We start from the raw sequence: 14,138 nt of genomic DNA on the forward strand, positions 1-14,138 counted from the left end.
GCTATGAACATAGTTGAACAAGTGCTTTTGTAGTATGATTGGGCAACTCTTGGGCAGATTCCTAAGAGTGGAATTGCTGGGTCCTGGGGTAGGATGATCCCAAATTTCCTGAGAAACTGCCACACTGCTTTCCAAAGTGGTTGCACAAGTTTGCATTCCTACCAGCAATGGATGAGTGTACTCCTTACCCCACAACCTCTCCAGCAAAGGTTATCATTGGTGTTTTGGATTTTAGCCAATCTGACAGGTGTAAGATGGTATCTCAATGTTGTTTTGATTTGCATTTCCCTGATAGCTAAGGAGGTTAAGCATGACCTTAAGTGTCTTTTGGCCATTTGGACTTCTTCAGTTGAGAATTCTCTGTTCAGTTCAGAGCCCCATTTTTTAATTGAGTTCATTAGCATTTTGAAGTCTAGTCTCTTGAGTTCCTTATATAATTTAGAGATCAGACCTTTGTCAGTTGCAGGGTTGGTGAAGATCTTTTCCCAGTCAGCAGGCTGCCTTTGTGTCTTAGTGACAGTGTCCTTTGCTTTACAGAAGCTGCTCAGCTTCAGGAGGTCCCATTTATTCAATGTTGCCCTTAATGTCTGTGCTGGTGGGGTTATACGTAGGAAACGGTCTCCTGTGCCCATATGTTGTAGAGTACTTCCCACTTTCTCCTCTATCAGGCTCAGTGTGATCAGATTAATATTGAGGTCTTTAATTTATTTGGAGTTGAGTTTTGTGCATGGTGATAGATATGGAACTACTTTCATTCTTCTACAGGTTGACATCCAGTTATGCCAGCATCATTTGTTGAAGATGCCCTCTTTCTTCCATTGTGTACTTTTGGCTCCTTTATCAAAAATCAGGTGTTCATAGGTTTGCGGGTTAAGATCTGGGTCTTCTAATTGATCCCATTGGTCGACTTCTCTGTTTTTATGCCAATACCAAGCTGTTTTCAATACTGTAGCTCTGTAATAGAGTTTGAAGTCAGGGATGGTAATGCCTCCAGAAGTACCTTTATTGTATAAGATTGTTTTGGCTATCCTGGGTTTCTTGTTTTTCTATATAAAGTTGATTATTGACCTCTCAAGATCTGTGAAGAATTTTGATGGGATCTTGATGGGGATTGCATTGAATCTATAGATTTCCTTTGGTAGAATTGCCATTTTGACTATGTTGATCCTCCCAATCCACGAGCAAGGGAGATCCTTCCATTTTCTGGTATCTTCTTCAGTTTCTTTCTTCAGAGAATTAAAGTTCTTGTCAAATAGATCATTCACTTCCTTGGTTAGAGTTATTTGTGGCTATTGTGAAAGGTGATACTTCTCTGATTTCCCTCTCAGCTTCCTTATCCTTTGTGTATAGGAGGGCAACTGATTTTTTTTGGAGTTGATCTTGTATCCTGCTACGTTACTGAAGGAGTTTATCAGCTGGAGGAGTTCTTTGGTGGAGTTTGTCGGGTCGCTTATGCACACTATCATATCATCTGCAAATAACAAAAGTTTAACTTCTTCCTTTCCAATTTGAATCCCCTTTGTCCCCTTATGTTGTCTTATTACTATTGCTAGAACCTCAAGCACCATACTGAAGAGATAAGAAGAGAGTGGACAGCCTTGTCGTGTCCCTGAATTTAGTCAGATGGCCTTGAGTTTCTCTCCGTTTAATTTGATATTAGCTGTCGGCTTGCTGTAAATAGCTCTTATTATATTTAGGAATGACCCTTGTATCCCTAATCTCTCCAAGACCTTTATCATAAAGGGGTGTTGAATTTTGTCAAATGCTTTTTCTGCATCTAATGAGATGATCATATGCTTTTTTTATTCAGTTTCTTTACATGATGAATTACATTGATAGGTTTTTGTATGTTGAACCAGCCCTGCATCTCTGGGATGAAGCCTACTTGATCATAGTGGATAATTTTTCTAATGTGTTCTTGGATTCTGTTTGCCAGTATTTTATTGAGAATTTTTGCATCGATGTTCATGAGTGAGATTGGCCTGTAATTCTCTTTCTTGGTTGAGTCTTTGTGTGGTTTAGGTATCAGGGTAATTGTAGCTTCATAAAAGGAATTTGGCAATGACTGTTCTGTTTCTATATTATGAAATACCTTAAGGAGTATAGGTATTAGGTCTTCTTGGAAGTTCTGGTAGAATTCTGCATTGAACCCGTCAGGTCCTGGGCTCTTTTTAGTAGGGGGTTTTTTGATAACAGTTTCTAATTCTTCGCGACTAACAGGACTATTTAGATTGTTTACCTGGTCCTGGTTTAACTTTGGTATGTGGTACTTATCTAAAAATTATTCATTTCTTTTACATTTTCCAATTTTGTGGCATACAGGCTTTTGTAGTAAGATCTAATGATTCTCTGAATTTCCTCTGTGTCTGTGGTTATGTCCCCCTTTTCATTTCTGATCTTATTAATTTGCTTGTTCTCTCTCTGCCGTTTGATTAGTTTGGCTAGTGGCTTATCAATCTTGTTGATTTTGTCCAAGAACCAGCTTTTTGTTTCATTGATTTTTTTGGATTGTTTTCTGTGTTTCTATTTTGTTGATTTCTGCCCTCAGTTTGATTATTTCCAGTCTTCTCCTCCTCCTGGGTCAGTCTGCTTCTTTTCTTCTAGAGCTTTCAGGTATGCTGTTAAGTCTCCAATGAGTGCTTTCTCTGTTTTCTTCAAGTGGGCCCTCAGTGCTATAAACTTTCCTCTTAGCACTGCTTTCATTGTCTCCCATAGGTTTGAGTATGTTGTGTCTTTGTTTTCATTAAATTCAAGAAAGACTTTAATTTCTTTCTTTATTTCTTCCTTGACCCAGGTGTGGGTCAGTAGTTGACTGTTCAGTTTCCATGAGTTTGTAGGCTTTCTGGGGGTAGCATTGTTGTTGAATTCTAATTTTAATCCATGGTGATCCGATAAGACACAGGTGGTTGCTAATATGTTTTTGTAACTGTGGGAGTTTGCTTTGTTACCGAGTATGTGGTCAATTTTCGAAAAGGTTCCATGAGCCGCAAAGAAGAAGGTATATTCTTTCCTATTTGGGTGGAATGTTCTATAGATGTCTATTAGGTCCATTTGGTTCATTACCTCCATTAAGTCTTTTAATTCTCTGTTAGGCTGGCGGTGGTGGTGCACGCCTTTAATCCCAGCACTCGGGAGGCAGAGGCAGGCGGATCTCCGAGTTCGAGGCCAGCCTGGTCTACCAGATCTAGTTCCAGGACAGGCTCTAGAAACTACAGGGAAACCCTGTCTCAAAAAACAAAAACAAAAAAAATTCTCTGTTAGGTTTCTGTCTGATTGAGCTGTCCATTGGTGAGAGAGGAGTGTTGAAGTCTCCTACTATTAATGTGTGTGTTTTGATGGCTGCCTTGAGTTCTAGTAATGTTTCTTTTACATAAGTGGGTGCTTTTGTATTAGGGGCATAGATATTCAGGATTGAGACTTCATTCTGATGGATTTTCCCTGTTATAAGTATAAAGTGTCCCTTTCCATCTCTTCTGATTGATTTTAGTTTGAAGTCAACTTCATTAGAAATTAGTATGGCCACACCCGCTTGTTTCTTATATCCATTTGCTTGATAAACCTTTTCCCAACCCTTTACTCTGAGTAGGTGTCTGTCTTTGTGGTTGAGGTGTGTTTCTTGTAAACCGCAGAGTGTTGGACCCTGTTTTCGTATCCAATCTCTTAGCCTGTGCCTTTTTATAGGTAAATTGAGTCCATTGATATTAAATGATATTAATGACCAGTTGTTTTTAACTCCTGTTATTTTTTTCTGGTAGTAGAGTTTGTGTGTTACCCTTCTTTGAGTTGTGCTGGTGAAGGGTCGCTAGATGTCTGAGTTATTGTGGACATTGTTGGACTCCTTGGTTTGTGATTTTCCTTCTATTAGTTACTGTAAGGCTGGATTTGTGGCTACATATTGTTTAAATCTGTTTCTGTCCTGGAATATCTTGTTTCTTTCATCAATGGTGAATGCAAGCTTTGCTGGGTATAGTAGTCTAGGCTTGCATCCATGTTCCCTTAGTGTCTGTAGGACATTATCCAAGCTCTTCTGCCTTTCATGGTTTCCACTGAAAAGTCGGATGTAATTCTGATAGGTTTCCCTTTATATGTTACTTGACCTTTTTCCTTTGCAGCTCTTAATATCTGTTCTTTATTCTGTATGTTTTGTGTTTTGATTATTATATGGCATGGGGATGCTTTCTTTTGATCCAGTCTATTTGGTGTTCTGTAGGCTTCTTGTACCTTCTTAGGCATATCCTTCTTTAGGTTGGGGAAGTTCTCTTCTATAATTTTGTTGAATGTATTTTCTGGGCCTTTGAGTTGTAATTCTTCTTTTTCTTTTACCCCAATTATTCTTAGGTTTGGTGTTTTCATGGTGTCCCAGATTTCCTGAATGTTTTGTGTTAAGAATTTGTTAGATTCGTTTTGGTCTTTAATCTGTGAGTTTATTTCCTCTATAGTATCTTCAGAGTCCGAGATTCTTTCTTCCATCTCTTGTATTCAGTTGGAAATATTTGTCTCTATAGTTTTTGTTCATTTACTCAGAATTTTCATTTACCGTCTTCCCTTGGACTGTTTTCTTCATTACCTCCATTTCATTTTTCAGGTCTTGTACTGTTTCCCTTACATGTTTGATTGCCTTTTCTTGTTTTTCTTGTTCTTCTTTGGTATCTATGAGAGATTTATTTATTTCATCTACCTTTTTGTTTGTCATCTCCATTTCTTTATGGTAGTTTTTAACCTCCTGTTTAAGGTCCTCTATTATTTTCATAAAGTACTGTTTAAGGTCGATTTCTTCTATTTCTTCTGGAGTAGTGTGTTCAATTCTTGTTGTTTCGGGATGCCTGGAATCTCGTGATGTCATGTTGCCTTCTATGTAGTTGGAGGTGGAGGAGTTCTTGCATTGTTGCCTGCCCATCTGTTCCTTCAAATGGAGCTAGGAGGGACTTGGTGTTTTAGACCAATCTTTGCTGTGACTGAATCTGGTTGGATCTCCTCAGTGCTGAAGCAGGAGCTATTTCTTGCAGCACAGTCAGAAGGAGCCCACACTCCCTTGCCGGAATCCTCAGACCTGCATGGAGGGCAGCCTCTCACCCCTTTGGGTGGATGGCCTTAGTACAGGAGCAGGACACTTGAATACACTAGGGAAGGCCGTCCAGTTGGAACTCCACCACACTGGATCAGGGTTTCCTGGTAGCCCAGGGAAGCCTCAGGGACAAAAGGGCCAAGGTGAGGGCAGGGCTGGATGGAGTATCGCACAGCGAACCTCACAGCACAATCTGAAGGAGCCTGCACTCCCTTGCAGGAATCCTCAGACCTGCCTGGAGGGCAGCCTTTCACCCCTTTGCTTGGATGGCCTTAGTACAGGAGTAGGACACTTGAATACACTAGGGAAGGGAGAGACAGGGACGCAGAACCAAAGACACGTTTGCACCCAGAGCTGGGGGAGTGGAGCTGTGCTCTCTTTCAGGGCAGGTCACCTCAGGGTTTCACACACTCACCAGTCCAGATGGAACTCCACCACCTCAGGCTTCTTATTAGCTCTTATAATTCATATTAGCTCATTATTCTAGTATATGTTAGTCACATGGCTCAGTATCTTTTTCAGTGGGACAGGTCACATCTTCCTTCTTCTGTGTCTGGGCAGGACTCACAACTGCAGAGGAATACACTTCCTCCTTTTCAGAATTCTCCTGTTCTCATTGATCCACCTCTACTTCCTGTCTGGTTGTTCCGCCTATACTTCCTGACTATTGGCCCATCAGCATTTATTTAAGCCATAATTGACAGAATACAGAATTGTCCCACACCACTTTCCCCTCTTTTTATTTTTAAACAAAGGAAAATATCCATAGTCCATTTTTGGGGGATGTGGGCATAGTATTCCAGGCTACTTCCTGCTGGTTGGGGGTACTGATAAATTTATGGGAACCTAAAGAAAATTTTGAATTATGATTAAGTCCTGACTGGAGTATCCTGTGAGTCTTTATCATCTCAGGCAGCAATCTTGAACCTGTTCTGGATGTAGAACTCTGACATATTGTCCATCAGTTCCTACCAGAGATTTCTCGGGTGGTCTTCCTTGATCAAATCTGATTATTCTAAGTCAGAATGAATCCACGGCCTCTCAATTCCTGTGAAAACAAAAGCAAAACATCTTCTCCAAAGTAACATACCTTTTGACTTCAATTTTGATGTCAAGGTATTTTCAAAATACTTATCTTGGATTAACTCAGCAGCATTTATAAACAAATATCTTTTAGCAGCTGTTGCTCCTTCCTCAGCATTCAAACAATTCAAAGAGAACATAATACCATACAGTATGCAGATTTTCTGTGTATTTTTCATCTTAATGTGCCTTTATTTTAACCTCTATTTCTTTTTTCCCTTTTTTCTTTTTTATTATTACTTAAAAAATACCAATCCAAATTACCACCCCATCCCTTTCTCCCATTCCTCTCCCTCTCCCTCCACAAGCTCTTCCCCACATCTCCAACCCTAAGGGAGTGCCATTCATCCCACCCTATGGAAAGTCCAAGGCCCTCCATACTACATCTAAGTTTACATCTAAAGAGAATAGGATCCCATGAAGCCTGTATCTGCAGTAGAGACACATCCCAGTGTTATTATCAGTGGCCCCTCAGTCTGCCCCAGCTCTCAACCACTTTCAGAGGGGCTTGGTTGTTCCCATGCTTATTCACTCCCAGTCCAATTGGATTTTGTAAGTTATCTCAGGCAAACTGTCTCAGTAGATGACCCCCTCATGGTCTTAAATTCCTTGTTCATACTCTCACTCCTTCTACTCTTCAACTGGATCTTGGGGGCTCAGTCCAGTGCTTCCTCCATTTCTTATATCTTTACTTTTTGGCTTTTTGAGACAGGGTTTCTATGTATCTTTGTTCTGGAACTTACTCTGTAGACCAGGCTGTCATTGAACTCATCTGCTTGTCTCTGCCACCCAAGTGCTGGGATAAAAGGTGTGTGCAACCACACCTTGAACTCACAGAGGTATGTCTGTCTCTGTCTCCCTAGTGTTGGGTTTAAAGGCATGTGCCACCACACCTTGAACTCACAGCGGTCTGCCTGCCTCTGTCTCCCAAGTGTTGGGATTAAAGGTGTGTAACACAACACCCAACTATTCTTTTTTTATTTAGAGGACCTTAACCTTTTTCTTTACTCTCCAGACCTTGCATAAATTTTTAACACACTGTAAAACATTTAGAGTTTTTCTTCTTCTTTGAATCTCTCTTTACTGTGTATCTTTTTTTCCTGACCACATGAGTCTTTAATTTGCTAAGCAATATGAGTAGGATTAAAGGTGTGGCTTTTATGGCTGAATCCAGCCCATTTCTTAGCTTTCTGAGATTCCAGGCTCATACTTGAGCCATGTTTATCGCCACAACTCTATGGCATTTCAAGGTCCCTGCCAGCAAGCAAGCTGCAGCAGTGTTCACACAAAGCACACTCAAATTCTGCGTAGTAAGACCGCCTGCCTGAAAGAGTCAGAGTTTGCCCTGGCAGGACGGCCCAGAAAGCTGGCATTTTAAAATAGCATGGCTTTTTTCCTGCTATGGCTGAAAACCAAAAATCACTTAAATGTTTTGTGGCAGGACTTTTTAAAAGAGCTGCAAGGTTTTACATCTAAAGCTGAGACAGGAAGCCTCTCTTAAATGAGAACGCTTACCTCTAGCAAGCAGAGCCCACCTGAGAAAATGCTGCTGTTAAGAAGCCATGCTTGACTCTATTCTTTTTCATAGAGAATAACTTCCCAAGCTCTGTCATGCTTTTTGTGGATGCAGTTGTCCACATGGGTGCCATTTGTTGTCTGAGGTTCCCGCAATTGTTAAATCCCAAAGAAATTACACAGAGGTCTAGAGGGGAAAGTGGTGTGGGACAATTGTTTATATTCTGTCAATTATGTTTTAAATAAATGCTGATTGGCCAGTAACCAAGAAGGAAGTATAGGTGGGACAACCAGACAGGATGTAGAGGCTGGTCAATGAGAACAGAAGAATTCTGGGAAGAGAGAAGCCCATTCCTCTGCAGTCATGTCCAGACCCCGAAGAAGCAAGATGTCACCTACCCCACTGAAAAAGGTACTGAGCCATGTGGATAACACAGATAAGAGTAATGGGCTAATGTAAGTTATAAGAGTTAATGAAAAGCCTGACCTAATGAGCCAATCAGTTTATGATTAATGTAGACCTCTGTCTGATTTCATTGGGACTAAACAGCTTGGGGACATGGTGGGACAGAAAATCTCAGTCAACAAAAGTACTTACTGTGGATTGAGTAGAACAGTAGGATCATGTCTTCTCATTCCTGCTTCTGCATAGACATTCCACGTACATGTAGCATACTTCCTATATACTAGTATTGGGAACATCTCTCAAATTGTAAAAAAATTTAAAGATTAGGTAAAAAATCTTTCATTTCCTTTGAAGCTTGATTTACTTGTTATTCTAATCAGTGATGGATCTGACAGTGTAAATGACCCTGAGTCTGAATACCCACTTTGCCACAAGTCCTCTGTATTAACCTAGGACTAAAGTAGAATTTTTGTCTAGATCAATACTTTAGTATATGTGTATTCCTCTGGGGCCCATATTTTAAAAATGAGAGACATTAATACATATTGACTAACATCTCTTACAGATTTCAAGTCATATTCTGGAATACTGCAGTCTATTTTTGGGAATTCCATTTCTGGAATAATGCAGATTCCTTAGTTTATTTTTAGGTGTCCTGTGATTGCAGGAGTGGCAATTGTCATGTATTTTTTTCTCTAAGTTCAGAACTGAGCTACCTCAGAGAAACCAAGTCAGGAGAAATGGCCAAGGCTTTGTCTCTGTAGATTTAAACGTGAGGGATCAATTAGAGGAAAAAGAGAAGCATCTCTGGATTGCTGATCCAAGGTTGTGCATATAAAATATAGCATTGTCATTCTGTCTTTTACTAATGCATTGTGTGGGAAAAGAAACTAAAATATCTCTTGTGTTTCATTTAAAAATAATTTGTAAGAAATGATGCTTTATCTGAGCAATGAGCTTGTATATATTTCAGGAGGATTAATAATTTTCTCTTTGTTTCATCAAGAATATTTGACTAGTAGATAATTCTTGAAAATTTCTTTCCTTATAGTTTGGTGGAACAAGGGGCTCTTGTCTAAGGAGCAGATTTTCATCCTTCAGCTGAGGCTGCTCCACAGTGAGATAATCATCTGGGGAACTTGGTAGTGGATGTGAACAAACAGAGAAGGTGAAGACTTCTCAAGACACATAGACTGTACACAGGGAACTGCTCTATTGTAAATATACATTTTTTTCACAAATAGAAACACAAGTGTAAGATACTTGGATAAACTAAGTCCAAAAGACATTATATGCATAGTTGGTTTAGGTTAGAATAAGTAGGGATAAATAGGGGAGATTTTAAATGTATGGTTTTCACGTTAGTTTAAAATGCTGAGAGAATTGATGTAAACATGTTTGAAATCTACAATGTGCTGGTTCTGAAGATTGTGACCTAAGTAAGAGTTTAAATTTTTCTGGTCTTGCGTTTGCTCAAAAGCTAAGAAGTGCAAAGGAGGAAAGAAGTGGACACTTCTGGAGGTTATAATATATGCTCATTAAGGTTCATGTTCTTGGGAGTATCCTGGAGTTTTTAAGACTAAGCAGAGACTCTGATATTCAATTTCATGTTTGGTCTTGTTCTCTGTAAATGTCTTGCTAACTGTGTGTCCTTGTTATGTTTTCATACCTGTGACTTTGGTAAATTAATCTACCATTCTGAAATTGTAGCACTCCTGTATAATAGGACCCTCCACTACAGAACTTTAAATAACTCTCTTTTTCATGTCTTTTGGAATGGTCAAGAGACACACTAACATTACATCTGCCTTGTAGCCACTGGAAGATATAAAGGTAAAGTAATCAAAATACAATTCTTTCTACAACTCTGTAATAAATAACCCCCCCACAAAATACTGAAATTTTCTAGTCTTCAATGTAGATATCTTTGCTCTGATTTAATGTTTCTCTGGCCTCCTGAAAATAGCACTTTCCTAAAATTACCTGCCAAAATGACAGTTTATAAACTTTGGGAACAAAATAACTTCTGCTGTAATTCTTTTCCAAATCATGTTTATAAGCCAGTGAGAAATGATCTAAGAGCATACACATGTACATTTCTTTTATTGAAAACAAATGTGTGAAATGTAAGTTTAGTATAGACTCCATGTTCAAAGATGGCTATTTGAAATCCCTCCTGAAAGGACCTGTGGAATGTTCTTTCCTCTGCTGTTAAATCTTTGCTCAAGGCTATAAAAGAAAGTACCTATATGAGGCTCCTCTTTATTTACAAATTATAACACAGAAGACTGATTTTTTAAAATTATGTTTTCAGCTTTTTCAGTATGAGCAGTTGTAATCTATCCTTTCTAAGAGTGATGTTCTTTTTATTTTAACAGGCACACAGGTTGAGAGCTTGCTGTAACTAAGTGCTGTTCCAGGGAGTAAATATCAGTGAATCATCAGTTAGGATCCTATGTTCAGGTAGGCAGTCCACTGCTGTAATGTGTCCATGTGTCAGTGGTTTTTTGGGACTGTGGCTCTTTTTCTCATGTCCAGATCACTCACCAGATGTTCTTCTTCCATCTAATTAATATTCTCTTTGTGGTCTGCATCATAGCTCCCTTCTGAATAAGAACATTCTGGATATGTTTGAGGAATGTACCTAAGGGCATATTACTCTCTTTGATCTACCATCTTATTCAGATCAGAATCCAAGTCCTTTTCCTTCTATACAATTGCCCTGGCACCTTCCCTTCACAACCATTATTCTCATTGTTTCTGTCCTCATTGACTTTCTTTTGATCATCAGTTAGAGAAGTGGGCTTTACAGATACATGCCTACATGATGCCTACATATAGTGGCTTGGGGCAGGCTCTAGTCCATCTGTTTCCTTTGTGTACTATGTTTTTCTTTTAGGAGGACTTACCATGTAACAACAGGTAATATACTTTAGTGTGTTTTCTGTTTTTGTTATTGCCTTCTTTATTCATGCTATAGATTACATGATATTGCATGGCTTAATGAACAGAGCATGCAGACATCTAGGAACATTGATGGTGTTTTCAAGATATACAATAAAGTTGGTGACTTTTTAATTGATACTTCATGATTATCAATCAGTTTATAGGCAGTTATGCTTGAAAAGGAATAAGGAAACACAGGATTCTTCTGCTGTCATATTTAATCTATGCTTAGTAGTTCTGTGGTTCTAAGAAAGTGGCATCTGGCATGTTCTTGCACATGCATTCCTCATTATCAGTATCGCTTTTTCAGGTAAGTATAAAATTGTGTTTCTATTTTTCTGTGACATGCTCTGTTTTACATTGCTTTTTTGCTCATCATGGACATATAGAATGCTAAGTGATCTGTTACCACATGTGAGTAGTTTTCATAAAGTACCATTTACTTTTCTTTATTGCTGAACATTATCAGTAACCCAACATTAACATTGAGGCCAATAACCTTGTCAGGCTGTGTCATCAGTATTTCTCCTAGAGAGAAGGGCACACTCATGTAAAGCATGAACTTTTGTACTAAGGAAAGGTAAGAGAAGAAAGATAATATGTATTGGAGAGATATGGATTTCGAATGGTTGCTAATTCATGGAGAAGATTCAGGTGACACATAACAGCAGTAGGAGACACCATTATTGAAACAATTCCTACACTGAGGATTGGCCATAGAAAAGCAGGCAACATTTCCCCTGCAAGAACATTCATTCATTTTATACTTTGTAGATAACATTTTTATATTTCTGATTATGATATAGTCATATCAGATTCATTTTTTTCATTTCTTCTAGCCAGGCTTTACCATGTACTTTTCTTGTTCTCTTGTAAATTCAACTTGTTGTTTCATGCAAAAATGATCATTTTTGAAAACATATACATACCTTAATCATGTAGATTAAAGATGTTGTGTTTATATATTTAGAAATATATAACTATAGACATATGTATATGCACCAATTATTAATTTATTCTTGTTTTAATTATTTATTCTATATATGGCTAAAACTTCTGTTTTATTTTCCTTAGTTAAATAAGTTCAAAATGTGTAAGTAAAATATGTGTGACATAAGCAATTAATAAAAAAAAAAAACAAGGCATTACTTTGTTATTTGGGCTGCTGAGATGGCTCAGCATGTAAAGATGCTTGCTTCCAATCTGATTATCTGAGTTTGATATTCAGAATGGATGAAGGAAACATACCCTTCCAATGACATTCTATCTTCCATGCAAGTACCATGGCATGTATATACTCCCCAAACACACATAAGTAAATGAATAAAAATGTAACAATTTTAAAAATATTTGTGAGTTGAAAGTCAAGAATTTATTACTGTGCATTTTCTTCCCCAATGAACAGGTTTTTTTTTTTTTAAAGAATTTCAGAGTAAGCAGAGAAAACAATGTATATAAGCAACATTTATACTATTTGGAAATATTTGTACGTTATTCACAATTGTAAATTCTAGAAATATATATTATGCAATGTGTGGTATTTATTATATTTTCTTGTATAAATGCTTCAGATGTAACTGTGCATAAGTTGATATCTGTAAAATCTATACAACCCAAAGCTCCACTTATGGAGTGAGTACAAACAAATAGCATCTTATGATTAGTATGAATCTGAGCATATACAAATTTTTTACTTTCAGAACAGTGAATTGGGAATTATTTTTAGAGAAGCAATGATTTATTAGAGAATTTGTGAGGGAGAGCAGCAAGGAGCAGATCCTTGGGATCTGTCTACAGTATGGCCAATAACGGGAATGGGGCCAGGAAGCAAGTGATGCAGAAGATAGAGGTTTTCTTAGTTTTATCAGGTGGGTTGATGATCTGATGGTCTTGCATGGAATTATCTATGAGAAAATGTATGAGATATCTTAATGTTGCCACCCTTGATTTTAAATTGACCATACAGGTATCTCTGAATTGAGAGCTTGTCCAGAAGCAAGACAGAAAGAACATTCAGCTCATATTTCAAAATAAGATCAACAGAAGGATGGTACTGCAGGAAGAACAAATCAGTGCAAACATTCATTACAAGCCAGTTCCTCTTTATGCTCTTTTTCTATTTCATCTGATAAGTATATTTTACATTTAGGGCCCATTTCAAGAAAGATAAAGCAATACATTTTAATGGAGAAATGGAATCAGAGCTCAAGTGATTTCTTTTTGTTGGGGTTGTTTCCCCAAGACAAAATTGGCCTACTGCTTTTACTGCTCATCATCTCCATATTCCTTGTGGCCTTACTTGGAAACTCAACAATGATCCACCTCATTCGTGTGGATCCCAGGCTCCATACACCCATGTACTTTCTCCTCAGTCAGCTCTCTCTCATGGACCTGATGGATGTCTCTGCCATTGTTCCCAAGATGGCATTCAACTTCCTCTCTGGCCAGAAAAGCATCACCTTCCTGGGCTGTGGAGCTCAGGCATTTTTCTTTATGACTATGGCAGGTTCTGAGGGCTTGCTCCTGGCTTCCATGGCCTATGACCGTTTTGTTGCCATCTGCCACCCTCTTCATTATCCCATTCGCATGAGCAAAATTATGTGTCTGAAGATGATCATAGGATCCTGGGCACTTGGCTCCATTAACTCTTTAGCACATACAATCTATGCCTTTCATATTCCTTACTGCCATTCTAGGTCCATTAACCATTTCTTCTGTGATGTCCCAGCCATGTTGCCTCTGGCCTGTATGGACACTTGGGTTTATGAATACATGGTGTTTGTAAGTACAATCCTGTTTCTTCCACTTCCTTTTCTTGGCATCACAGCTTCCTATGGCCGAGTCCTTTTTGCTGTCTTCCATATGCACTCAAAGGAAGGAAAGAAAAAGGCCTTCACTACATGTTCAACTCACTTAACTGTAGTGACATTTTATTATGCACCTTTCGCCTACACTTATCTTCGACCTAGGAGTCTCCGTACACCCACAGAAGATAAGATTCTTGCTGTCTTCTACACTATGCTCACCCCCATGCTCAACCCCATCATCTACAGCCTGAGGAATAGCGAAGTCCTTGGAGCCATGACAAGAGTCTTTGGGATATTGTCTTTCATGAAAACTTGA

The 14,138-nt window shown here is 38.6% G+C and overlaps 1 protein-coding gene across 1 annotated transcript; it reads left to right on the forward strand.

Annotated features, from left to right (window-relative positions):
• Positions 1-13,199: 13,199 nt before the first annotated feature.
• On the forward strand, positions 13,200-14,138 carry LOC119824291 (olfactory receptor 2L13-like). Its single transcript, XM_038344429.1, has one exon. It carries the CDS (start codon positions 13,200-13,202, stop codon positions 14,136-14,138), a length of 939 nt encoding a protein of 312 aa, XP_038200357.1.

Source organism: Arvicola amphibius, chromosome 10, assembly GCF_903992535.2.
Source record: "Arvicola amphibius chromosome 10, mArvAmp1.2, whole genome shotgun sequence".
Taxonomy (NCBI): Eukaryota; Metazoa; Chordata; class Mammalia; order Rodentia; family Cricetidae; genus Arvicola; species Arvicola amphibius.

Bases quoted from the DNA above. Each gene is read 5' to 3' on its own strand.
- LOC119824291 (XM_038344429.1), top strand. From the start codon at position 13,200: ATGGAGAAATGGAATCAGAGCTCAAGTGATTTCTTTTTGTTGGGGTTG.